Source organism: Aulostomus chinensis, chromosome 2, assembly GCF_037954235.1.
Source record: "Aulostomus chinensis isolate RoL2024-O1b breed Wild chromosome 2, RoL_Achi_v1.0, whole genome shotgun sequence".
NCBI lineage: Eukaryota > Metazoa > Chordata > Actinopteri > Syngnathiformes > Aulostomidae > Aulostomus > Aulostomus chinensis.
This window is the reverse complement of record NC_141321.1, coordinates 899271-926499: the sequence shown is the minus strand read 5'-3', so window position 1 is coordinate 926499 and position 27229 is coordinate 899271. Positions and strand designations below refer to the sequence as shown.

The following is a 27229-nucleotide window of genomic DNA, read 5'->3' as shown; positions in this document are numbered from 1 at the left end:
TTTGAAATGTTCTGATTGCTGTCATTCTGCACAGATGTACTACCACTCCAACAGATAATAGCCAATAGTGGCTTCATCAGCAGCCGGATGCATGCATCAGCTGAAGGGGATTGGTGGTTAGAAACAGAATGTTCCCAGGATATAGTCGAAAACTCCATTGTGCTCCAGCAGCTTGAGTAAGCATAGGAGCTAGTATTTCCATGTTAACACAAGGGCCCTCAGTGTGGATACATATTACAGTTGATACTACATTGTGATTTGGCCCAAATGCAGGGGGGCTGAATGTTGTCTCACGCACACGCGCACGCACGCACACCCACACACGCACACATACACACACACACACACACACACACACACACACACACACTACCCAACCCCACCCCCGGACAGTCAAACATTAGAAGTGAAACCCTCCTGCAGGCACTGTGGTGGTCATGGTGCAAAACTTTGGACCACATTTCATCACATTACATGAGCAAGTTCAACTCACTGACTCTGTTTGGTGAGAATATGTAATTCTGAAGATCCAACGACAGGAAGTCATCTGGCTGCCAAGAATGTCTGAAATATTTTGTCCCTCAGAACAAGTATAACTGCAGCTGGAGACATGTGATTGGAAGATCTTTGTTCCTTTCTTCTTCTCTGGTAGTGAGCTCTAACTCTCTTTTTCTGTTTGAAGCCAGCATCTCTTCTGAGAGTTCAGGACAGTCACTGCTATGTGTCCTCTGAAGTGTCAGTGATGTGTTAAGTGTACCACAACTACCCACAGAGAGGGGCTGCACAAAGAGGGAGTTCCACGGCAAGTTAGCACAAGCTAGCAAAGAATTACACTGTGTCATACACACATTCCTACATGAAAGAGCTATGCACAGAAATATTCAATCACCCTGAAGAGGTGTGTGTGTGTCTGTCTGTCTGTTAATTTCTGAAAGACCAAAAGGGGATGTCCTGTCAGTTGACTCTCCTCACTGACATCTGCTGTCTTTAAAAGCACCCTTCCCTACATGGGTCCACCCTCTGATTTGTGTTAGTGTGTGTGGTTGGTGCTCTCCCCAGGACCCTTGGGATGTGAACACTCTGTGACTTATTAATATATTGCTTTACATTTGGTGGTAAGAATTTCTAGTTTGTCACCGGTTCTGTTCATAACTTTTATGGAAAGATTTTATAGGTGCAGTCAAGTGGTGGAGGGTGTCAAATTTGGTGGGGAAAGGATGTCGTCTCTGCTTTTTGCAGACTGTGTGGTCCTCTTAGCGCCATCAAACCATGACCTCCAGCTCTTGCTGGGGCAGTTCGCAGCCGAATGTGAAGCAGCTGGGATGGGAATCAGCACCTCCAAGTCTGAGGCCATGGTCCTCAGCTGGAAGAGGGTGGCCTACCCACTTCTGGTCAGGGGGGAGGTCCTGCCTCAGGTGAAGGAGTTTGAGTATCTCGGGATCTTGTTCACAAGTGAGGGTAGGATGGAGCATGAAATTGACAGGCAGATTGGGGCTAGTAATGTGGGCACTAAACCAGTCCGTTGTGGTAAAGAGGGAGCTAAGCAAAAAGGCAAAGTTCTTGATTTACTGGTAAATCTATGTTTCAGCCCTCACCTGTGGTCATGAGCTCTGGGAAACATGACCAAAAGAACAAGATCGAAAATACAAGCAGCTGAAATGAGTTTCCTCCGCAGGGTGGCTTGGTTCTCCCTTAGAGATAAGGTGAGAAGCTCTGTCTTTTGGGAGGGACTCAGATTCCGCTGCTGCTCCTCCATGTCGAGAGGAGTCAGTTGAGGTGGTTTGGGCATCTGGCGAGGATGCCGCCATCGGGAGATTTTTTAGGCATGTTCAACTGGCTGGAGACCTTGGGGAAGTGGCTGGGGAGAGGGCAGACTGGGTTTCACTCCCACCCAGATCCAGCAAGATTAACCTCATCCCAAATAAATCTTGACCTGCTGGATTACCGACCCAAATATCACGCTGGAGTGTATAGTTCAATGATGATGTGTTCTTAGGGCAGGTCAGAGAGAGCTGGGAAGGGTCATTTGTGCTTTCAGCATGATACCAAACAAATGGGTCAAGCATGAGTACAAGTTAAATAAAGGAAAGGCTTTTCCGGGCCAGAAGCATGATATGTCTGAGTGATGGGTATATTAGTGGTTTTAAAATGGTTGGAGTGTCAACTATCATTTAATGGAAAACTCAAGAACCAAGTGTCCAAGCTTGGGTAAGGCACTGTAGACAAGGTGAATTCTGGTGTGAGACACAAGTGAGAAACTGAAAACAGATGTTCCACAAATTTAGTCAAATTCAATTTTGTGTAATATTGTTATAGTTTCACCAGAATCCCCAACAACTGCGGAGCCTCTGCAGTGACAACTTCCAGTCATTGTCCACAAGTACAGAACAAGACAATGAAGCAGTAAACCTGCCTGATATCAGTCATGAGAAGACGTTGGGGTGGATGTAATGCCGAGAATACCCCGGTCTATCCAGAACAGGTAACAGGAGCATAGACATGGTGATCAGCTGTAACTCTTAAAATAATCTTGTGTGTGTATGAAACAAATCTCCAGGACTGCTTTCTTTCATCGACGTGACATCGCTAAGATCAGACACATCCTGTCTCAAGAAGATGCAGAAAAACTAGTCCATGCTTTTGTCACTTCCAGGCTGGATTACTCCAACTCCAACAAACTTGGATGACCCATAATTTCCTTTTATTAAACTCTGACAAAACTGAAGTCATTGTCCTGGGCCCAAAACATCTTAGAGACACCCTCTCTAATGAGACAAGTACCCTGGAAGGAATTACCTTGGCACCCAGCACGACCGTAAGGAACCTAGGAGTTCTCTTTGATCAGGATCTCTCCTTTAATGCCCACATTAAGCAAATTTCTAGGACTGCTTTCTTTCATTTACGAAACATTGCTAAGATCAGACACATCCTGTCTCAAAAGGATGCAGAAAAACTAGTCCATGCTTATGTCACTTCCAGGCTGGATTACTGCAATTCCCTCCTATGAGGCTGTACCAATAAGTCCATAAAGACTCTCCAGCTGGTCCAAAACACTGCTGCCCGTGTGTTGACTAGAGCTTGTTGAAAAGACCATGTCTCTCCTATAATGGCTTCTCTGCATTGGCTCCCTGTAAAATTCAGAAAAGAATTTAAAATCCTCCACAATCAGGCACCTTCATATTTGACAGAGTTCATAGTCCCCTATTCTCCAAGTAGAACCCTTCACTCCCAGAATGCAGGGTTACTTGTGGTTCCTAGAGTTCCTAAAAGTTGAATGGGAGTCAGACCCTTTAGCTATCAGGCTTCCCTCCTGTGGAACTGCCCCCAGTTTCAGTCCGGGATGCAGATACCCCTTCTACATTAAAGAGCAGACTTAAGACCTTCCTTTTTGATCAAGCTTATAGTTAAGGCTACTTAGGCTAGCCCTAAGATGTGCTGCTATTGCTTGATTATTCCATTATCTGTCTTTGTCTCTGCTCCGTTTTCCTGTTTCGAACATTTTCAACTTGCACGACAAATTCGCGTGACGTTGTGTCGAGAGAGCCTATCAGCATTGAGATTCCCCTGCCATCAGTGAAGTCACGTCAAAGGTCCTGGCTGTGGTTGGTGTCCGACCGTGATATCCTGGCACCGATCCTTGCTAACAGGTCATCATACTCAGCCCTGGTCAGCCTGCAGTACCGCTGGAAACAGCCGTCGTCCAGGCGCAGATCCTGGAGAAAGTGGTGAAAGTCACCCAGCTGTGTGCTCCTCTGGATCATGTCATGGATCCAGATACAGCAGCGTTTGGTTTTCCGCTGTATCTGACTTCCACAACAGATACAAGCCAGCGGCAGTTGTTAGGTCAGCCATGGTTGATGATGGAAAGAAATGGCGGAAATAAATTCTCCTCGCAGGGGAAAAAGTTCACTCGAATGACGTGAATATAAAAATACGATCCAGCGATCAAATTCGCGCAAATAAAGCAACATGAAAATTTGCGTTGCGTTTGGTGTGAACACACCTTTAGTTAGTACGAACTGAGATCGACCTAGTAAATATGACCTAAACCAATTTAGTGCAGTTCCTTTTCCTGCCAATGACATGTTCCAGTCTCTGTAGAAGGATAATGTGGTCAAAACCACCTGCTCACATCCTTGTCTGTCCATCAGTCTCTTTCAGTTTCTCTCCCTCTTTATCTCTGCCCCTCTCTTTCCTTCTGTATATCTATCTTTCTCTTTATCTGTCTTTGTCTCTGCCCCGTTTTCCTGCTCTCTTTCCCCCCAACCGGTCAAAGCAGAAGGCCGTCACCATTGAGCCTGGACTTCCCTGCCTGTTAGAAGGAAGGGTTACGTTATTGCAGGATGTGCTTGCTCATGGAGAATTATTGGGTGTAAATTCATTGATGGAGTGTGGGACAAGACCTACTCTACTTGTAAAGTGCCATGAGATAACCTTTGTTGTGATTTGGCGCTAGACAAATAGAATTGACTTGACTTGTGCTACAAGAACCCTCTCTGAAAGCTGTCTTTCCTAAAAAAGATCAAATAAAATCTATATCCTTACATCACACAATGATGAGATCCTATTTCTATGGTGAGAGAAAGGAAAGTTGCCGTCCCTCTTCAGTCATGGGAGGTTTGACATGCTCTCCACTACACCCCTGCTTCAAATGCTGAACCTGCTTCATTTCCTCTGCTTTTCTTCTGGTTCCCTGCGAGTTATTCCCACAGCTTCTCTGGAACTTCCTTGCCCTCATCCAGGGGGAAAAGAGAGGGAGATAGGAAGCAGCAGAGCTTTTCTTAGCTTCAAGATTTTGTGGCCAACTGAACCCCAGACAGAGATGGTATTTTCTGCAGGATTCTACAAGCAAATATAGCAGATTGAGGAGATTAGATCGATGCTGGCCAAAGATCCCATGTGGACCTGTTTCAACTCTGCTGTAGTTAACACATTGAAGACATCAAAGAACATCACAAACAGAGATAAGATACAATTCTAGGAAGTATCAGAATATAGATAGATCAGAATATAAACATTAAAATATTTTGGGATGTAAAATGGAGTGTAAACCTAGACCTGCATACTGTATAGTGTCAGATGAAACACAGCTGGCTAATGACAGCAAGCATTGTGCAGGGAGATCCAACCTGGTTCTGGGCAGTGCTGAGAGGGGGGGAAGGTAGAGACCATGCCTGTGGGGCTAGAATAATTCCCCATCATGCTCCAGGAAGAATCATTGGCCTTCAATTGCTATAATGTATCTGTGTGCATGTTGAACTGAGAAAAGTCATCATTTCAAGAACAGATGTATATATCGATCAGTTACCAATTCCATTTGTTAAACATGAAACAAATGAAAAAGTGTTACTGAGCATGCTCAGACCTCACAGCCTAGCACCCCCAAAAACAAAAGAACTACCAAGTAAGAGCAGGATGAGCAGCACTACCATACACAGAGCTGCTGATGCCAATGACAGGAGCAGCAAATGTTTGTGTAGATTTCATCTCACGCTGCGAGAGATGAGCTTTCGCAGTGCTGGAATATATACAACCCTTCTAAAGTTTGTGTGTTTGTGTCTCCAGGCTGATCAGTGTCTGATGAGGATGACCTGCTCCTGAATCTCAAGGTTCATCACCCCCATAACCCCACACGCCATGAACCACACACCCAGCCCCCACCTGTCTGAGGGGGGCAAACCTGTAGGTGGCGGTCTGCTGTGCAGTCTGGGTCTGGGGTCTGATAGGGGGATTCGTTCCCCAGACAGCCTCACCCACACCCCCAGCCCTACAGGAGGAACACCCAGCTCCAGCCCACCACTACTACTGTCACCCGGACTGGGAGGCCTGGGGCTGGGAGCCCTTGGGGTCATGAGTGATGGAGCAGGGGCTGACTGGGAGAGCAGGGAAGAACTGAGGCTCAGGGAGCTAGAGGAGGCTCGGGCCAGAGCAGCCCAGATGGAAAAGACCATGAGGTGGTGGTCGGACTGCACCGCCAACTGGAGGGAGAAGTGGAGCAAGGTGCGTTCACTGACACAATGTGTCTGCTTGATAGCTGAAGGTTTTCTTTTCTTTCACACACAGTTAAAGAATTTCTGTTGCATCTGATGAAAAGAGCTGGACCAAACCAGAAAGCTGTTCTTGAGCATGTGCATCATGGTGGTGGGGGTGGTGGTGGTGGGGCGGCAGTAGGACTGTGGTTGTTTAGCATATATTCTGTGCTTTCTAGGTTCGTGCGGAGCGTAATCGTGCACGTGATGAGGTCCGCCAACTGAGGCAGCGGCTGGACTCTCTCACTAAAGAGCTGACCAGCATTCGGAGGGAGAGACAGGAGCTGGCCTCAGAGAATGAGATTCTACGGCAGGAGGCGCTGCATCTGCATGGAGATCATGCTGCTCCTCTTCCAGCTTCCACATCTCCTTCTTCCCCTGCACAACCTACTTGTGGAGTTCCTTCATCCTCTTCTCCATCCCCTGCCTCCTCCTCCCCCTCACAGGTCCACATTGACTGCAAGATGGACCATGTGGAAGAGGCACCACTTATGTCTCCAGAATCAGAACCGGTGAGAGACGTGGACCTGAACACACAGAAGATTGGTCAACAGAAAGTGAGTCTGAGTATCCTCCACTCCAACATGCATGCGGGAGTGAGCACACCACACTGAAACTGATTGCTGACAACAGCTGACACTCTCCCGCTAACTGATGACTGTTTAATCAGTCATACAGAAACCAGACAGAAACACAAAGGTTCCAAAACTATCCAGAGTTTTTCTGGAGTCCAGAGATTGTGCAGAAGGGTTCCGCTTCCTGACACCCTAGTGGATGAAGCTGACCTTAACTCTGCTGCCCTGAGTCTGCAGGGCAGGACCAGCAGACTCTACAGCAGGGGTGGGCAATCAAACACTGTAACAGGTGAGTCCACCGATTAACACACCTTCAACCACAGAAGAATGTTAGTCAGTAAAATTACCTGTTAAAGTGTTTGGATGTCAGGAAAACCTGCATACACATGGCCCTCCTTGGCACATGATTGCCCACCCCTGCTCCACAGTCTCCTCCTTGATGGCAGCAAAGAAGAAGCTGTGTGATTTTTGGGTGGCACTGGCGATATAGAGGGCTTTGCGGGTGAGGTGGGTGCAGTAGATGTCTTGCAGGGAGGGGTGCATGACTAGCCACTCAAAGCACTTCATCAGAATGAAAGTGAGTGCTACAGAATGGTAGTCATTGAAGCAGGAGGGAAACGACTTCTTCGGGACCGTGATAATGATGGTGACTTTGAAACACATGGGGACAAAAGCATGACTGAGTGAGGTCTTGAAGTTGTCCGTGAAGACATCTGCGAGTTCAGCTGCACAGTCTCTCAGTACATGACCAGGTATGTTGCCCGAACCCGGGACTTTGCGTGCATTGATCCTGCCAAGGGAATCCACGCTGTCCAGGGTCAGCGTCAGCACCTGGTCACCTGTCCGGGGTGGATTCTTGTGTGCAGTGAGCAAAGAAGTCATTTAGGTCATTCATCAGAGAGATGGAGCTGTCACAGTCCTGTGGTGGGGGGCGAGCAGTCTGTAATGGTCTGTATTAGTATTCATTAGTGAAATGGTTAATCTACATAGGATTTAAGTGTGAATGCTGCACAGTGTGGTTTCATTGAAGCTATTTGCATCTGCAGTGGCATAGTAATGTATCAAAAAGGGTCAAGGTGTTGCTTCAGCAGCTGGTAATGCTGCAGCTGTCTTGGCTCTCTCCATGCTGCAGCAGACTTCTGTTTTCTGTGAAAAGTCTCCAAAAGCCCTCTAGACCAGGAACAGCTAGCAACTAGCTGGTGACCCTTTGGAGCAGCTACAGAGCCAGGTACTACCTCAGGTGTGGATACAGAATAGTATCATGATTTTAAAATTGATGGCAAAATGCATTTTTCATCATGCGCAAGTCAAATTCTTGAGTGAAAATAAGTGGAAGGAGAAGCCACACAACCACAACAGAGGTCACGGAGGTTTCCACTGGAAATTAATGGACTCATAAGATCCTCAGTCAAAGCTGTTCAACTGATGCAGATTTAACTTTATCCGACAGGCGGTCATTCATAGCAACTTTGTGGAGCTGGTTGCTGATGTCTCCTCTCTGGTCACAGTTTGCTATAAATACTGTAAGTGTCCAGTTCTACAAGTCACATGATCCCTATGGGCAGTCATCATGTTCACTGCGTAACTAGTGAAACAGGAAAAAAAATGACCTCCCCATCTGACTGGACTCAGCAGTCAAAGAGTATAGAGGAATGGTACATGTGCATTATCATGATATTTTATTATCATTATGGCAGAAGAAAAGCAATTCTTCTTATGAGATTCATAAATACAAATGATGATGTCATTTATGGCAATAATTTATTGGACATGACACTGGGAATGCCTGTCTCCTTGTGTTTAAGGTGTTGTTCTTGCACTGCTACATAGACATTCTGACCTGACTGACTGAATGTAGGCCACCTTTCTTCCACTAAAAACTAAAAATAAGTTGATGCAGGCGTATACACACATGCACACACACGCGCACACACACACACATGCACACACACTGTGGGTAAAGCCAGCTGACCTCACACAGCCAGTTCTCCAGAGCTGCCTCTGCTTTAGTCAAGAGCTCACATTCTGAATCATTACAACATTCTTCTACACACACACACACACACACACATACACACACACACACACACACACACACACACACACACACATTCTGACTCATTCACACACATGCACACGGTTAGCTGTCCATTGTGTCCAATGATGCAGGTGTATACACACGTGCGTGAGCACACACACAGATACACACATATACACACACTTTGCTTGACCATTCCCATTGCGGGGTATTTTTAGGTTCCAAACACAAATGTGATAAATAGATTTCCAGCTGCATGGCATGTTTGCATGGAACAGTGAACCATATTTCACTACTACAGCCCTCAGCCTCTCTGGAAAATTCTGTGAGGAAAATATTGAAGTCCGGAAGTGTTCAGCGTTGGCCTCCATGTGTGATCCTCAGGACCCTCATTGACAGTCCAAGCAGGTTCAGTTCACCTTGAACAGCATTTCCCACAAGCCCTTGATCATGCTGGGTTTCATACCAGCAGCCTTATCATCATGTCAGGATGGCTGTAGGCTGGGCTCATGTTCTGTGTACCAACACTGCTCAGCATCCTTAATCTGAATGTTCCAGGTCCCCAATCGCTCTGTACTAGACAAACAAAGTCAGTCCTGGTTTCTTCCTGAATGCCACTTGTCATAAAAGATCCCTGCAGTTGAGAAATCTGCTTTCACAAGAATATGGACAGTGACGAAGAAATCAGAAATCAGCAGACAACAAACTATCATTTCAGCAGTGACACATGAGGAGGCTGGAGACAACCACTTATAGAGGCTGAAATAGAAATAAAAACTTGCTGTCTATTCCCAATGAACACATTTTTCATTTAATGATACTAATCCTGTATAGTATTCTAATGCTACTAAAACTGTTAGAGCTTCAAGTCAAATGTGTAAGAATGTGAAGCTGATTCACTCTGAGCAGTTTCAATCTTCACTGTGATGCTCAAACATTCAAGTGAAGTAAGAAAAACACTGTGATATGTAATACATGTACTACATGTAATACACGTAGTACATGTAATACACGTAATACAAGTAAAACATGTAATACAAGTGATAGAACACACATACAATACACATTTCAAACTCATTTCCTGTCTCCCTTCATTGTTCTCAGTGAGTGTTTCCACATGGTCATCAGTACTTTGTAACCCGCTGGGGCCCCCTGCTGGGGGGTCACCTGTAACACCAGCAGCACCAGCTCCATCTGCTTTTTTGTGGCATCCTGTCTTTGATGGACAGATCTGGATCTCCTCTGGGTGACAGCTGTTATTATCAGTGAATAAATTCATATTATTTAGAGGAATATGATGCCTGGTTCCTTACATCATAGAGGTAATTGAACCCTACTGTTCCTCTCAGAAGATGTCATGGTGAATGTGTAGCTGTTTGATGTAAAGGCAGCAGGCCATTCCTCCTTCCCAGTCTGAACACTTGTTCTGTTTGGGAAGAGGAGGAGAAGGAGACTGTAGACTTGCCTCCCTCCCATATTCAAAGAAAATGCAGTCTAACAAGTGTGCAGAAGAAGGTGCCGGCTTCAGTTCCAAGCTACAACTTTATAACTCTCTTATAACTCTTCTTTCTTTGTGATGACTCTGTCCATCGCTTTATAGCATCTATAACAGACCCACCAAAATTAATGTTAGGTCTGTTTGTAGAATTGTTTCCTGTAAGAATGCTAGTTCTAATAATAGATAAACTATTATATATGACAATGAAACTAACCCAAAATAATTACTTGCCTTTAGTCAATTATGTGTGTACACATTTTTTAATTTGATATTTTAAAATGCAATAGCCACAACAAAAATCTAAACTAAACTCAAATTTTAGACAGTAGTCTCATGTGCAATCCGAGTATGAATACCAACAGCATCACCTGTGACTGCCGGATGACATCAGGGGTTCTGTTCTTTTTTTTCCTTCTCGCGTGCAGTCCGTATGTGTCTGGTAGCATCGGCTAACCGCTCTTCTAAACTTATAGACAAGTCGATTATATTTGTATAGCGCCAAATCACAACAAAGGTTATCTCATGACACTTTACAGGTAGAGCAGGTCTAGTATTACACTCCTTCAATGAATTTACACCCAACAATTCTCCATGAGCAAGCACAATACAGCACAGTATAAGACCCTGATTTCTTTGGTCTACATTTCTCCTCTGTACCGTCGCTGGACGCCCTGTGACTGTGTTGGTCGGTGCAGCGAAGCTCGCCCTCCAAGGGCTGCGACGGCGGTCTGTCTTTGGTTTGTTTTCCAGCATCTCACGGTAACTAGTGCCCTGCTTACCTTGTGTCAACAGTTGTCAGGGTAGGCAGCGTCGTCGCTCCCTCCCCCCAACGGCTGTTAATTTTGTTTAAATAGTTGATTAGCTTGCTTGAGTTAGCGGCGGCGTTCACTAAGTTTTTTTCTTTTTACTTACAGCTGACTAAGTTGCGGTCACTGGCGGTGAAGGTAGCGTTGCGCTCCCCGCTCCCAGTATTGCGGTGGCTAGTTTTGTGTTAAAGTTGCTTGATTTTTCATTAAGAAAAGAGTAGAACAATTTCTGCCGGAGCGTTCGTGGCGGTTGTTCTTTGTTAAGTTCTCCGATTTGCTCGGAACCTCTGCTGGTGAAGGCAGCGATTGCGCCCCCTCTCCCAGCCGATGGTGCCCTCCTGCTGCCGTGGTTGTGCTCACATTTGGCTGACAGGAGTCTTATTAGCTCCCATGTATGCCTAATACTGTCTGTCACGGGCCGACCTGAGTGCTGTTGGCACTAACCTTCCGCTGAGCAGTCCAACCTCTGCTGAGTTGGCAGCGCTGCGCCCCCTTCCCTAAGTTGCAGTGTTTTCTTGCTGAATATCATTTGCCACTATGGATGGTACTCATTGCTGTGTTGGCTGTGGGGCTCCTCTGTAGGCTGGTGACGGCCATGACCTCTGCCCAATGTGTCTCAGTCAGGATCATCTGATTGAGGCGATGTCTGACAGTCAGTGCATGAATTGCAGCTACATGCTACATGCTACATGCTACATGCCACATGCGCTGAGGGCTGCTAGACTGGCCCAGGTGGTAGGTGGGTACTCAAGTCAGCTACCTCCAGCTCGCTCCACGCGGTCAAAACATCGGGTGGAGCCTGCCGCTGCTGCACCCTCCAGGAAGAGGGCAAAATCAGGACGCTTTCTTTGGAGTTAAGTTGACTGTCTGCGGAGTTGGCTGAGATGAGGTCCCTTTTACAAGCTGGTCGCTCTGACGCCCCTCTGGAGGAGGCCCCAGGGGAATCCACCCCACCAATGCCTGTGTTGGATCCAGAAGATGACGTGATCTCTCTGGCAGCTTCAGCCTCTCACTTCCAGGACGAAGATGTAAACAGGACCTCTCAAGCCTCAGATCCTGTCTCCCTGTCCTCAGCTCAGAGCTCTTTGAGTGAGGCAGGTGATAGCTCCATACAGGCCATTCTGTGTGTGGCCTTGGAGCGCCTGCAGCTGGACATACCACAGCAGGCTGAAGCAGTATTTGAGAGCGCCTTCTTCAGGCACAGGCAGGCCCCCATCGCTTCTGAGAGAGTTGCACGATTGTTGGAGGGATACTGGGGCTCTTTCGTGTTAACCCTGGCGGCCATGCATGGTGCTGCAGGAGCTGGCCTGGACCGCATGCCTGCTGTTGAGCCAGCCGTCGCATCCCTCATCGTGTCTCCTGACGAGGCGCTGCGGGTGGCTGCCACGTGCCCCCGACCTCAATGTAGGATCATGGCGACCTTTTCACAAGGGCTTACAACGCTGGAGCACATCCTGGCCACATTGGCAACTCCTTGGCCCACCTTATGTTTGCGCTCTCCACTTCCCTGCAGGAAGGGGGGGTTGAGGCATCCATGATCGGCTTCAGCGATGCGTCTCTGCAGGCTTTTGCTCTTATGTCCAGGGAACTCGGGTGGATGATGTCCTTCCTGGTCCAGACTCGCCGCCAAGTATGACTTGCACAGTCCCCCCTGATGGAGGCGTGTAGGAGGACCCTCCGGAGATATTCGGCTCTGCCACACTGGAGGCGCTGTAGCAAGCTGTTCGAGCCCGGGAGACCAGTCAGCAGTTTTCAGGTCTCAGTAGGAGCATGCCTCCCCCCTGCAGGTTGGGGCCCCCCGTGGCTGCCATGCAGGCCCGTCCATCAGCGCAGCCTCGTGCTACTGGCGGTTATGGTCCTCAGCGTTCCGTGCAGAGGCAGACGAGGGATTTTTGGGGTGCTGCTCACATGCCCACCAGGCCATTTTCGGGATCCGGACCCTCGAGCTCTGGACCCTAACCACCGCCGAATCCCGAACTCCGCCCGCCGCACCTCCAGGGCCCCTCGTTGTCAGAGGGCTAGGGACTGAGGCTCCGGGGCCGGCTGTCAGATACTTCTCCCACCAGCAGCTCAGTCACTGGGCTGCTCATGCTTTGGACCCTTGGGTGCTTTCCACCTTGTCCCAGGGATACAGGCTTCAGTTCCGATGCCAGCCCCGCATCTCCAGCTGGGTCAAAATGACCATCATCAGGGACCTGGCAAAAGCCTCAGCACTAGACCAGGAGCTAACCACCCTCCTGGCCAGGGGCGCGATCAAGCCCGTGGACCCTTTGTTGCACACCAGGGTTTTGTTTTGTTTTGTTTTTTTAACTTATTTTTTATTTAACATACATACAGCACAGATAGAACATGACAGAGATGCGCAGACAAATATTCCAGACAAGTGTTCAGATACTTATTCCAAGATACACATGAAAAAAATAAAATAAAATAAAATAAAAAAAAATGTTGATGTTTATAATTCCAATTCTGTTTTCACTGGTGCCCATCTTTCAGCAAACTGTCCTGTTTTCAGCTGTAACCTTGCTGTGATTTTTTCCATGATATATACATTTTTTACTCTATTCCTCCATTGTGATATGTTTGGAGGTTCTGGCTTTAGCCAGCAGGCTGTTATTGTCTTTTTAGCGATCAGAATCAAAATCCTCCACAAAGCAATCAGGTTTCTGTCTGTCAGATTCTCAGGTGGTATGCCGAGGATAAACATTGCTGGGTCCAAAGCAAAATTAATGTCCAAAATTTGCCCAATCTCCTTCCGAACATTCTCCCAGAAGTTCAACAGCTGTGGGCAATCCCAGAATATGTGCGTAAAATCTCCTATTAAATGACATCCTCTCCAACACAGTTCAGATGTGTTGCTATATTTTGAAGTCTTAGATGGAGTGTTGAAATATCTCATCTTCACCTTCCAGTCAAACTCCCTCCACATTGGGCTGCTTGTTAATTTGTGTCCCGCTCTGAATGTTTCCTCCCAATTTTCATCTGGTATAATAGTATTTGTTTCTAATTCCCATTTTTCCTTAACATCCAAATTGTTGTCCTTACATTCATGTTGTAGTACTCTATAGATTTTTGATATTAACCCCTTTTTAGTCTCCCCCTCCAAATACGACAACAGCAATTCCTCCAGCTTAGATGGTGTTCTACAAATATTTTCCCACTCTCTATGCTTCTGAAGGTAGTGTCTTAATTGTAGAAATTTGTAGAAGTCATGGTTCGGTAAGTTGAACTCTTTCTTAAGTTGTTCAAACGACTTCATATACTGTCCATTGAAAACTTGTGCAATATAAATTAACCCCTTACTTCTCCATTTGTTGTACCCTGCATCCATAACAGATGGTAAAAAGTCTGGATTTCCTGCTATTTTGGTGATTCTACTTATTGAGTTAGATATTTTCAGTTTTTTTTCGCACTATTGACCATACTTTTATTGTTGCCCTAATCCAGTCATTACGCATCCCCTCTTTTTTCTGCATCTTCTCTTTCAAAAACGGGAGTACCTCCAAAGGTGTTTTCTGACAGGAATTTTGTTCCATTCCCACCCACATTGTGTCTGTCTCTTTCGTGATCCACATAATAATCGCTCTAAGTTGTGCTGCGCAATAATAACTTTTTAGACTCGGTAAATTTAACCCTCCCTTCTCTTTTGGGCAAAGAAGGATTTTGTATTTGATTCTAGCTTTTTTATTTTGCCAAACAAATTTAGATATGATTTTGTCTAACATCTTAAAAGTTGAACTAGAGACCATAATTGGCAGTGACTGGAACAGAAACAACAATCTTGGTACAATGTTCATTTTCACTGTTTCGATTCTTCCCACCATCGACAGGGGTAATATCTCCCATCTAGCCAAATCCTTCTTTATTTCTGTAATCAGTTTTCCATAATTTTCTTTAAATAGCTGTGATATAATGGGAGTAAAAATGATGCCAAGATATCTAAACCCTGTGGTGGTCCATTTGAAATTGAACTTTCCCTCTAATTCAGTTGGATATTTGCCTGAAAGCATCATTGCTACTGACTTAGATTCATTAGTTAAATGACCTGATAATTCTCCATATTCATTCAGATTGTTCAATAAAGCTGGTATAGCTAAGGAGGGTTCACTTAGATATGTTAATATATCGTCAGCAAATAAAGATATTTTATGCTCCACTCCCCCTTCATCTCTTATTCCCTTAATATCCTTATTTTGTCTTATTGATTCGGCTAATGGTTCAATACTTAATGCGAACAGCAATGGACTCAGACAATCCCCTTGTCTGACCCCTCTTTTGAGGGGAAAGAAATCTGAACAGCATCCGTTAACTCTAATCCGGGATTTGGGGTTTTTATAAACCAATTTTACCCAATCTATAAATGTTGAATGAAACCCAAAAACTTCTAATGTCCGACATAGGAAGCTCCATTTTACCCGGTCAAATGCCTTTTGTGCATCTAAACTGAGCATCAAAGCGGGCTGTCTGTTGTTTTTAGTACATGATATAAGATTTAATGTTCTCCAAATATTGTTTGCTCCTTGTCTACCAGGGATGAACCCTGTCTGATCTGGTTTGATTAATTTTGTTATATATATCTGTATCCTATGTGCTAAAATATGAGTCAATGTCTTCAGATCACTACATAACAAGCTGACAGGCCTATATCCTTCACATGTGGTTGGGTCCTTTCCTTCTTTATGTATGACTGAGATAATGGCTTCTGACCAAGATGTTGGTGGGTCACCTGATGTCAGGGCATAGTTAAATACTTTGAAAAGGGCTGGTGTAATCTCCTTCGCAAAACACTTATAAAATTCTCCCGAGAGCCCATCCGTGCCAGGGGATTTATTATTTTTAAGTACCTTAATTGTATTAGCTATTTCCTGTACTGAGATTGGCCTAACCATTTCAGATGCCTCCTCTGTTAATAATGACGGTAAGTGCAATCTTTTGAGGAATGCCAGTGTTTTATTTTCTAGTGATTGCGAGTCAGGGTCATCATATAGATTTTTATAATATTCTGCAAAGGCTTCTGCTATCTCCGTTGGCTTTATCATATATTTTTTAGAGTTAGGATGTCTTATTTTATTTATCGTCCTATTTGCCTGGGCTTTTCTAAGTTGAAATGCTAATAATCTGCTGGCTCTATTCCCCATCTCATAATATCTCTGATTCGTAAACCTTAAAGCCCCCTCTGCTTTGTAAGTTAATAGTTCATCTAGCTGTTGTTTGATTTTTTTCAGTTCGATAAGTGTTGAGTTACTTGATGTTCTTTTGTGTTCCAATTCCAACTCTCTAATTTTATTCTCTAACATATTTTGTTGCTTTAATCGGGCCTTTCTCATTCTGGAAGATATCTCTATTATTTTCCCTCTAATAACTGCCTTCCCCCCATCCCATAAAATTGAAGGTGAAACTTCCCCATTGTCATTAGTTTGAAAGTATTCCTTTAAATTTTGTTTTAGTTCCTTTACCACACTCTCATCTGATAACAGAGATACATTAAGTCTCCAGTATTTGAAAAAAGATTCATTACCCATATCTACCGTTAGTGTAATAGGAGCATGATCACTTATAGTTATGGTGTCTATGCCACAGTCCAGCACTTTATGCATATGTTGTTGTGAAACGCAGAAAAAATCTATCCTTGAATAACTCCCGTGTGGGTTTGAGTAAAAAGTAAAATCCTTCCCTCTAGGGTTATTTCTTCTCCATGGATCAGTAAGACCTAGCTCTCTTATGACATTATTTGTACCTTAGATTTTTTTGCACTTGGTCCCTGTTCTGGAGGCAATCTATCCAGCTTACCATTCTGCACTGTGTTAAAATCACCCCCAATCACTATCATCCCTTTCCCATTGTTGGCAATTACGTTGGCTATATTTTTAAAGAATGCCGCATTTTCCTCATTTGGGGCATAAACATTTTGTATGGATATTGTCATATCGCTTATGGAACCAACTATCATTATATATCTTCCCAGATTATCTTTTATCACTTTCTCTGTATGAAATTGCAGGGATTTATTTATTAATATGGCTACTCCCCTTCTTTTTCCAAAAGAAGCATGAAATACTTGGTTTACCCATTCCCTTTTCAGTGTGTTACATTCATTGTCATCCAGATGTGTTTCTTGTATCAAAGCTATTGAACATTGCATTTTTTTCAATTGACTCAGTATTTTCTTTCTCTTTATGGGGTGATTCAACCCATGGACATTATATGACACAAGGTTTAGCCTACTCATATTTGTTTAAGTGGAAACCCTGTAACTTTACATCTCTTATTAACTAATATAACTGTGCAAAAAGTAGCACAGCGAAAAAGATAAGTCTGCATCTCCTCAAGAACTAATACACAATAACAAGAAAAACAAGAAAAACAACAAGACTCCCAACTGTCCCCTGACCAGAGAGTTGTGACGAAGGCCCTCTGGTGGTTCGCACTATGTGCACTTGCAACTTCTCGGATGTTGTGTAAAGTTGCCATTTGCTCCACAAAAGCAGTGATTTTGCTCCAAAATAGAACCAGAACAATATTTTGTCTGTTTTTTTTTTTGTTTTTTTTAAGTAGTAAATTACCTCTTAACCAGCTCCATTTGTCTTCGTGTATGTCCTTTTTAACAGACACTTTTATTGATCATGTATATTTCAGGGCATCCTCTTCGTATGAAATACTTCACTTGATAAGGGCCCGTAGATCCGTCTCTGTGATGTTTGGCTGCTGTCTTCTCCCCCTCTGTCCCGTCATTATGGTCCAGCTGCCTTGCGCCATCACCCTCTGTAGTCTCTCGGTCTCTTCCTCCTCCTCCACCTGAATCCCCATATTCCTCAGCATGGGTGCAGCATCCATTAATGTGGCAAACTTCTTTGTCCCGTCTTCCAGAAAGACTTTCAGCTGAGCAGGATATGGAGATTGTGCCTTCACGTTCTTCTCCTTTAGTTTCTTTATAACTTCCCTTACTTGTTTCCTCTTTTTTTGTACTTCATTTGTGTAATCCTGGTTAAAGTAGACGTTACGTCCCTCATACGTGAGCTTTTTCTTCCATGCTTCTTGAATCACCTGTTCTTTCACCCTGTAGTTGAGGAAGCGAACAATTATTGCTCGCGGGGGGGCCGTGTTTTCTCTCGGCTTCGTAGTCAGTGATCGGTGCGCTCTCTCGATATGAACCGCCATTTTATCAGGGAAGTTCATTGAGGACTGAATAAAATTAGTCACAAATCCTATGGTGTCGTTTTTCTCAGCACCCTCTGGGATTCCGTGTATTCTTATGTTGTTTCTTCTTGACCTTGATTCCAAGTCCTCGCATTTCGCGGACAGCCTTGCCTCGTGTTGAAGTAGAAAAGTGACCATTCTTTCCAGCCTCGCCGTCCGGCCTTCCATGTCGTTAAGCCTCTCTTCCATCTCATCTGACCGCTGCTCCAACTTAGCCGTTTTCTCCCCCATTTCAGCTATTTTAGCTTCTAGTGTTGCTAAGGCTCCTTTGTTTTCCGTCACCGCGTCTGCATGTTCTTGGCGTAGTTTACGGAGCTCCGCTAATATCATCGATACCTCGTCTCCGGACATTGCCATCCCCGGCGCGGTGCTCCGCGCTCCGCCGGCGCCTGTATCATTCGCATTTTCTTTCTTAGCTGACTTCCCTTTTTTGTCCATTTTATTTCTCTTATCTTTAGTCTCTGATTATCCGCGTCCTTGACCTCTTTCTGCTGCTAATATTACGTTAAAGAGCTATTTTTACATTAGTTTTCTCTCAGAGCAATTCTCCCTCGTGTCTTCTACATCATGGCGTCACCGGAAGACACCACCAGGGGTTTTTATTCAAGGTACTTCCTCGTTACAAAGAAAACCGGTAGATATCGCCCCATTTTAGACCTGCGGGGACTCAACCACTATATGAAGGTCTTACCATTTCACATGGTAACCACAATGGAGGTCCTGCAAACCATTGCCCATGGGGAATGGCTAACATCCATAGACCTGAAGGACGCCTACTTCCATGTCTCCATCGCACATCACCACAGGCGGTTTCTGCAGTTTGGCCTACCGAGGTCGCCACTGGCAGTTCAGGGTGCTTCCATTCGGGCACTCCCTCTCGCTGAGAGTGTTCACCAGGTGTGTTGCGGCAGCCCTTGCGCCTTTGCAAGCTCAGGGCATGAAAATAAACTCCACCCCCATAATTTTGTTCTTTTATTTTTCTTTGTTTTCTTTGTTGTTTTGGTAATGTTAACATACTGGGGTTTCATAAGTTTTTTATTTCGTTTCAGCCAGCAGGGGGCGCTCCTCACTGTCTGAGGCAGTTTCATTTTTTTTTAAACAGTTAAGTGGAGAACTTGTGGAGAAGAAAAAGAGAGTTAGGCGCGACATGTCGGGTGGAGAGAAGCTGTGGCTAATATGACCCGACGAGCTCTCATTAAAACCGTGGAAAAGGAGCTAGACAGCATTGAACAAGTCCACGAGGCTGACAACGCCGTTGACATAGCGAAGGGACTACTAACATTCATGGAGGGTGGAAGCCAGGGCGCGGGAGAGCTTGGCCAGCCTGACCAGATGACAGAAATGAAAGGAAAGTATCTGGAGCTGCAGCAGGCCTGTTCTGCTCTTGACGAGGCAATCAGAAATGTTGGCCAACAGTTAAAGATTTCTGGCATAAACACCACCAGCCCTGTCCATCCGCTGTCTACTGCAACGGTTCCGGAGGTGACTATACGGAGAGAGTTTTGCATCTGTGAGCAAATCGGCGAGGGAGGACAGCGGGACAAGTTGTTGCTATTGAACTCAAAGACAGACTGCTGTATGCAGCAAAGGAGGGAGAAACTGAGGAACATTACAATTCAGACCTGGTCAAGAAGAAGTTCCTAAGTTCAGTTGGGACTGGACTGCTTAATGACAATATCAAATTTCAGATTAAGCCATTTCTTGATGATCTGAATGTGACAGATGAAACGCTAATCAGAAAAGTGACTGAAGCAGCCAACCTTGAAATGGAGAGACTCAACAAATTGAAGAGGGTCGGCACCAAGCCTCCAAGAGTGAACGAGCTGCAGGCGACTAGTGATGCAGGAGATGGTTCCTTCAGCTCCTCCACCAGCCACAAACCAGAGAAAAGCACAAAAGATCCTTCGAAAGACAAGTCTAAGCCAGCTCAGCTCCCACCCACATCTGAGGTGCATACACTGGTAAAAGAGCTTCAAACAGAGGTTGCACAAATGAAACAGTTGGTGCTTTCTTCCATGAACATCGGGAAATCAGCGCACTCAAAGCCAAAGGCAGAGACCAAGGACACCAGGAGAAGAGGTTGCAGAGCCTGCCAGGACCGTGGTGAAGGAGCCAGCTGCTGCCATTGCTTCAAGTGTGGTCAGTTGGGCCACATCTCCAGAGGATGCAGATCACCACGCCAGGCGCAGGAAAACTTCAGCAATGCTTAGGAAGGAATGCAAAGCTTTTGCTAAAGATGACACAGATGTTGGCTGTATACCTTCATTGCGTATGCGCATTAACTTGAGGGACCCAACACCTGTCCAAAAGACTTACATCAGTGTGCCAAACCTTAACACCAGGAAGTGAAAACTTACCTGCAAAACTTAATCAGTAGGGGCTGGATTATAAAATCGAAGTCACACTACTCGTCACCTATTGTGTGTGTGAGAAAGAAGTCCGGAGAGTTGCGACTCTGTGTAGACTACAGAAAGTTAAACCAGAAGTCAGTGCCAGATAGACATCCTATTCCTAGGATACAAGACATGCTAGACAGTCTCAGTGGTAGCTCCTTGTTTCCTGTACTAGATCAAGGCAAGGCATATCACCAAGGCTTTATAGATGAGGAAAGTCAACCATTCACTGCTTTTATCATGCCATGGGGCCTCTACCAGTGGGTGAGGATTCCGTTTGGCCTGAGTTCAGCACCAGCTGAATTTCAGAGAAGCATGGAAGAGTGTTTGTGGGCTTTGCGTGACGACATCTGCCTGCCTTATCGCGACGATAATTTAGTTCACAGGAAGTGCTTTGAAGACCATGTAGAACATGTAAGAACGGTTTTGCAGCGTTATCAGCAACATGGGGTGAAGCTCACTCCGAAGAAATGTGAACTGTTTAAATCTGAAGTGAGGTTTTTGGGCAGAATAGTGTCTAAAGAGGGTCACAGCATGGACCCAGCCAAAGTGGGACCAGTTCAAGCTCTTAAAGAAAAGCGCCCTTCCACTGTGGGGGAGGTCAGACAGATGTTAGGCTTCCTGTCGTATTATAGATCATACATTAAGGACTTTTCTCGCATCGCAAAGCCTTTATATGAGCTATTAGCATCTCCCACTGCTGTTTCAGCCACTCCTAAAAGGGGCTTCAAGGGGCATAGAAAGGCAAAAACTAAAGATGGGAAACAAAGACCGTTGCCTTCAGCAACACCCGTGTTATGGACTGACAGTCACCACAAAGTTTTGAGTCTCCTTGTGGACAAACTGTCCACACCTCCAATCCTAGCCTATCCAGATCTGAACGAACCTTTTATCTTGCACACCGATGCTTCACAGGCAAGCCTAGGAGCGGTGTTGTACCAGCGCAGGCAGGGTAAACTACAGGTGATAGGGTACGGTTCCAGAACTTTAACCCCTCCGCAGAAAAATGATCACCTGCATTCAGGTAAACTGGAATTTCTGGCACTCAAATGGGCCATATGTGATCATTTCAGAGATTATCTGCTTCATGCCCCCTCTTTTGTAGTTTACACAGATAATAACCCACTGACATATGTACTGACGACAGCAAAGCTAAATGCCGTGGGACAGATGGGTGGCTGAGTTAGCAGATTTTAATTTCACGATAAAGTACAGGCCAGGCAAAGCAAACACAGATGCAGATGGGTTGTCAAGGATGCCAATTGATTTTGAGAACTACGTAAGTCAGTGTGTCAAGTCAGTCTGTCCAGACACAGTCAAGGCTACTGAACAAGGCGTTTTAGAGCAGCACAAGGAGCAAAGTCCACATCTATGCTCAGTTTCCTTTAATGCTCTCCTCGACCAGTCCGTCAAAATTGAGGGTCTGCTCGACACAGTTCAGCCAATAGACAGAGAGGAGATAAAGACTGCTCAACAACAAGACCCAGTAATAGGCAAGATTTACGGCTACAAACTGAAAAGTAAGAGACCTACAGCTCACGAGCTAAATGGTATGAGTCCTGAGCTTAAAGCTTTAGCCAGAGAATGGAGCAGGCTTGGGATCAGTGCTGATGGAACTCTGTGCAGAAGGACAAAAGTCAGCTTGTTCTTCCAGAAGTTTACCGCTCGCTTATTTACAGCGAGTTGCATAAGAACATGGGACATTTAGGTACAGAAAGGACATTACAGTTAATAAGGGATCGTTTTTATTGGCCGAAGATGCAGAGAGATATCGAGCATTTTGTGACAAACGTGTGAGTGTCTCAAGAAAAAGAAACCAAACAGACAGACACGAGCACCCATGCAAATTATCGAGACCACTCACCCGTTTCAGCTTGTCTCAGTAGACTTCTTACACTTGGAGGAGTGTAGAGGCGGTTATTAGTACATTCTGGTGGTAATGGACCATTACACACATTTTGCTCAGGCCTATGCTACTACTAATAAGTCCGCTAAGACAGTGGCAGACAGATTGTTCAGTGATTTCTTTCTCAAGTTTGGTTTCCCAGAAAAATTACACCATGACTTGGGCAGAGAATTTGAGAGCAAACTACTGCATCATCTGAAACTACTGTCAGGGGTTCGAGGGTCTCATACCAGTGCTTATCATCCTCAAGGGAATGGTCAGACAGAGAGGTTTAATAGGACATTTCTGTCGATGTTACGAACTCTGACTGAGGAACAAAAACTGGACTGGAAATATCACCTTTCAAAGGTGATACATGCCTATAACTGTACATCTAACGAAGCCACAGGGTACTTTTTTCTTTTGTTCGGTAGGTCACCTAGACTGCCTTTAGATCTGCTTTTTGGAACTGACAGGCAGGATGATGTAGGCACATATCAGGACTATGTAAAGAAGTGGCAACAACAAATAGCTGAGGCCTACAACATTGCTTCTCGAAACGCCTCCAAATCAGCTGACAGGGGCAAGCAGCAGTATGATAAGAGAGTGTATGGCCCTGTACTGCGGGTGGGCAGTCATGTCTTGGTGAGGAATGTGACTGAGGGGGGAGGTCCTGGGAAAATCCGCTCTTTGTGGGAGGATGACATTTATGTCATCAAGAACCAGAAAGGAGGAAAGTCCAGTGTTCGAGGTAGAGCCAGAGAGTGGTGGAGGCAGGAAAAGAATACTCCACCAAAACATGCTTCTGCCGTGTGACTACTTGCCAGTCACAGCAGAAAAGAGTACCGTATTTTCCACACTATAAGGCGCACCCAAAAATCTTGAATTTTCTCAAAAATCGACAGTGCGCCTTGTATATGGATAAATATTGGTTAATTATGGCTACTGTAGTCAGGGGGCGTCGCCGAAGAAACGGCGGTAAAAACGGTATTGCCACTGAACTGCCAGACAATAACAGCAGCACTGACTCGGATAATGACGGCTTTGACAAGACGGAACCTGGCACGTTGGATGCTGTACTCATCCAACTGTTCAACTCAGACACTGAAGAGGAAGAATTCGATGGATTCGTGGATGAGGAATGAACTGAAAGAGTGAGCTTTACGTGTTTCTTTCACGTGTTTACAACTGAACGAGGCTGGGAGATATTGTGAATATGGACATTAACGTTTGAACAACGTTGAGTTATTTAGTTATTGTTTTATTGTTATCGCTTTGCACTATTTCGAGAGTTACTATATTGTGATTGCACTAACGTTTGATTTACCATAGCGGTATCAGACTGTTTCTTTTACATGTTTACTGAATCAGGAAAAAGTTCCCCTCCACGTTTGTGAATGCACTAACTTGTTATGGGAGTGAACGGAGTTGTCAGAACGTTGGTTTGTATTCTATTAATAAAGTTTGACCCCGACTGACTTATCTGACTGTTTTGTTGACGTTCCCTTTAGCGCAGCTCCATCTAGTGGATGCATAATGCAATCCCAGCCACTACAGTCTTTTATATTCTATGCGCCTTATAATGTGGTGCGCCCTATATATGAAAAAAGTTTTAAAATAGGCCATTTATTGAGGTGTGCCTTATAATCCGATGCGCTTTATAGTGCGGAAAATACGGTAAGCTCCCTAGCACCACCCACACAAAGACAAAGGACAGACACAGAACCAGAGAGTCACCTATCATTCGACACTCACAAGAGATGGACAATGAGGCAAGGCAAGGCAAGGCAAGGCAATTTTATTTGTAGAGCCCGTTTTCACAAACAGTTTGTCTCAAAGGGCTTCACATGGCATCATAACAACATCCTCTGCCCTTAGACCCTCACATCGACTGAGGAAAAACTCCATAGAAAACCCTTTTAACAGGGAAAAATCTGAGAAACCTCAGGGTGAGCAACAGAGGAGGGATCCCTCACCCAGGACGGACAGACGTGCAGTAGATGTTGCTACAGACAAGAAAACAGTTTACAATGCAAAATGTGGGAAACATGGAAATGTTAACAGTCGAAGAAGGAAGCTTCTGGAAGGGGAGGCAGGGAGAGCAACCCATCTTGATGGGGGACTGGATGGTAGACTGGTTCATGGAAGGGGAGCGCAGGCCGGTGTAACAGTAAGGAATGGGGGGGGGGGGGGCGATGCAGGCGGCGGTTGGGGCTCTGGTGGATCTGTGGAAACACAGAGAGACTGCGAGACACCAAGGCCAAATGAGGAGTCTGATGATGATTTTCCCGAAATGACATTCACTTGGCCTGCTGTTGAACCCCAGAACTTACATGTACTTAACCCCACTGCTGCAGAATTCAGAACAGGGTGAGGTGTTTCCTGATGTGGAGGAAGAACATGAGGACAGGGTTCACACATCTGAAGTCGAGGACAGTGCAGTGGAAAAGGCCGACACAGTGGCCTCAGAGGATGAAATCCAGGAGGTCATGTGTCGAAAATCTTACCCAAGAAGACAGAGAAGGCAGCCTCAGACTTTGACTTATGACAGACTTGGTCAGCCAAGTTTCACTGGGCATTTGATTTACACAAAAGAAGTTTCTGTCAGCGGCTCCTGGCGGCCATGGTGAATGAACACAGAGAGACAAATGTAGTTTGGGGACCAGATGTGGAAAACAATTTCTCCCTTGTCACCTTGTTATGTATGAAGGTTTTGTTTGTATGTTGAAAATGCTTTAAGATGTTGAAGATCACATGTGGTTATGCCTAGAAGCATCCTGATGTAAGTCGGTTAAGAGAACACAGATACTGTTGGCCGAATTTGTGTTTATTGTGTTTTGTGTCTCAGGACTGCTAAGAGGATAAGAGATCGAGTCAAGAGTAGGTGGAGAGTTCATGGCATGGTAATGTGTATTTATATTGTAAATGTATGGGGGAAAAAAAGCTGATTATCAATTAGGAGTACACATGACTGCAGTGCACGGTAGTGTGAGTATCTCACATAGTTCTAGCAAACCTGTTAGACATGCCCGTCTCATTTAATTGCTGTCCATGTATCCATATTTTGAGTAAAGAGGTGTAACAAAATGTCGGGATGCAATTTTTGAAAGTAGGGGAGAGTGTGAGAGATAAACTCCACCCCCATAATTTTGTTCTTTTATTTTTCTTTGTTTTCTTTGTTGTTTTGGTAATGTTAACATACTGGGGTTTCATAAGTTTTGTATTTAGATTCAGCCAGCAGGGGGCGCTCCTCACTGTCTTGAGGCAGTTTCATTTTTTTTTAAACAGTTAAGTGTAGAACCTGTGGAGAAGAAAAAGAGAGTTTGGCGCGACATGTCGGGTGGAGAGAGGCTGGAGTTCAGGAGAACAGTCCGTCAATAAATTCTCACTGAAAAAACGTAAATCGTCTTCTTAGCCCTGACTGCCGCAACATGTGCGCCATCTCTTGCTCAGGTGGCCCAGGACACAGCCCACCTGCTCTCTCATGTCACCCAGTTGGGTCTCAAGATAAACATAGAGAAAAGCTGCCTGGTGCCCTCTCAGACCATAACCTTCATCGGTGTGGCACTGGACACAAGAGCTATGGCCTGCCCCTCCCCTCATCGTGTGGACAATATCCTACAGCTTGTCACCCTCTTCCACAGGTTACTGCCCTATGTCACTTTTCTACGTTTCTTGGGAAACTCACGTCGGTCTCGGCTGTCATTCCCTTGGGCTTGCTGTCGCAGCGCCCTTTGCAGAGGTGGCTGAACAGCTTCCACCTCAGTGCCAAGCGGCACAGACACCTGAAGCTCAGGGTGTCAAGGCACTGTTTTCTCTCCCTGTAGTGGCGGGACAGTGCTTATCGGTCCAGGGGTGCCCCTATGGGCTCCATCCCATCCCGAAGAGAGGTTATCACCACGGATGCCTGCCCCATGGGTTGGGGTGCAGTGTGGTGGCAGAGCAGGACAGCACAGGGAAGGTGGTCTGTGCGAGACCGCCCAGAACACATAGACATGCTGGAGCTGCGAACAGTGCATCTGGCCCTCAGGCACTTCCTGCCACACCTAAAAGGGAAGCATGTACTTGTACAGTCAGACAACACCTCGGCCATCTACCATATCAATCGTCAGGGAGGCACCAAGTCTGCACAACTGCTGCAGGTGTCCCAGGGCCTCCTGACATGGGTGGCCCACCATCTGAGCAGCCTGCGGGCAATGTATGTACCAGGAGAGCAGAACCAGCTGGCAGACTTCCTATCCCGCCAGAAACCACCAAAAGTGGCGTCTCCACCCAGAGGTGGTGCACTTAATCTGGGACCTCTTTGGCAGGAGGCGATCTTTTTGCCTCTGAAGACTCTGTGAGAGAGAACCAGAGGGGAAAGTGGGCAGAGTCTACCAGCCCTCTGGGTCTGGAGGTGCTGGCGCACCCGTGGCCTGAGGGTCTGTTGTATGCTTTTCCGCTGCTCCCTCTGATTCGGTCTGTACTCCACAGGGTGTTTCAGGAGGCTCACAGGAAACTGCTGGTGGCCCCCCTCTGGCCAGCACAGACGTGGTTTCCTCTGCTCCACAAGCTCTGTCGCGGCACGTCATGGCACCTCCCGGTCAGGAAAGACCTTCTATCTCAACTGGAAGGGCAAATCTGGCATCCCAATCCTCAACGCCTGCAGCTGTGGGTCTGGCCGCTGGAGGGCCCGAGCCACTGCTAGGTGGGTGTACTGAGTGTGTCAGGCAGACTATCCTGAATGCCAGAGCACCATCCACCCGGTTGCAGTAAGGAAACCGTTGGAAGCTGTTATCTGCGTGGTGCGCAAGCCGCGGTGAGGATCC

General features: G+C 45.7%; 1 protein-coding gene across 3 annotated transcripts in view; it reads left to right on the top strand.

The window, feature by feature from the left end:
• Positions 1 to 27229, top strand: part of ccdc102a (coiled-coil domain containing 102A) — a 79046-nt gene that overhangs the window by 31044 nt on the left and 20773 nt on the right. For 2 of the 3 annotated variants that reach the window (XM_086221959.1, XM_086221943.1), the window contains exons 2-3: positions 5566 to 6000; positions 6209 to 6586. In XM_086221959.1, coding sequence (XP_086078085.1) covers positions 5638 to 6000; positions 6209 to 6586 — 741 coding nt within the window. In that variant the 5' untranslated portion in view covers positions 5566 to 5637. The remainder of the gene's footprint in view (positions 1 to 5565; positions 6001 to 6208; positions 6587 to 27229) is intronic. The other variant, XM_086221952.1, reaches the window with a different exon arrangement.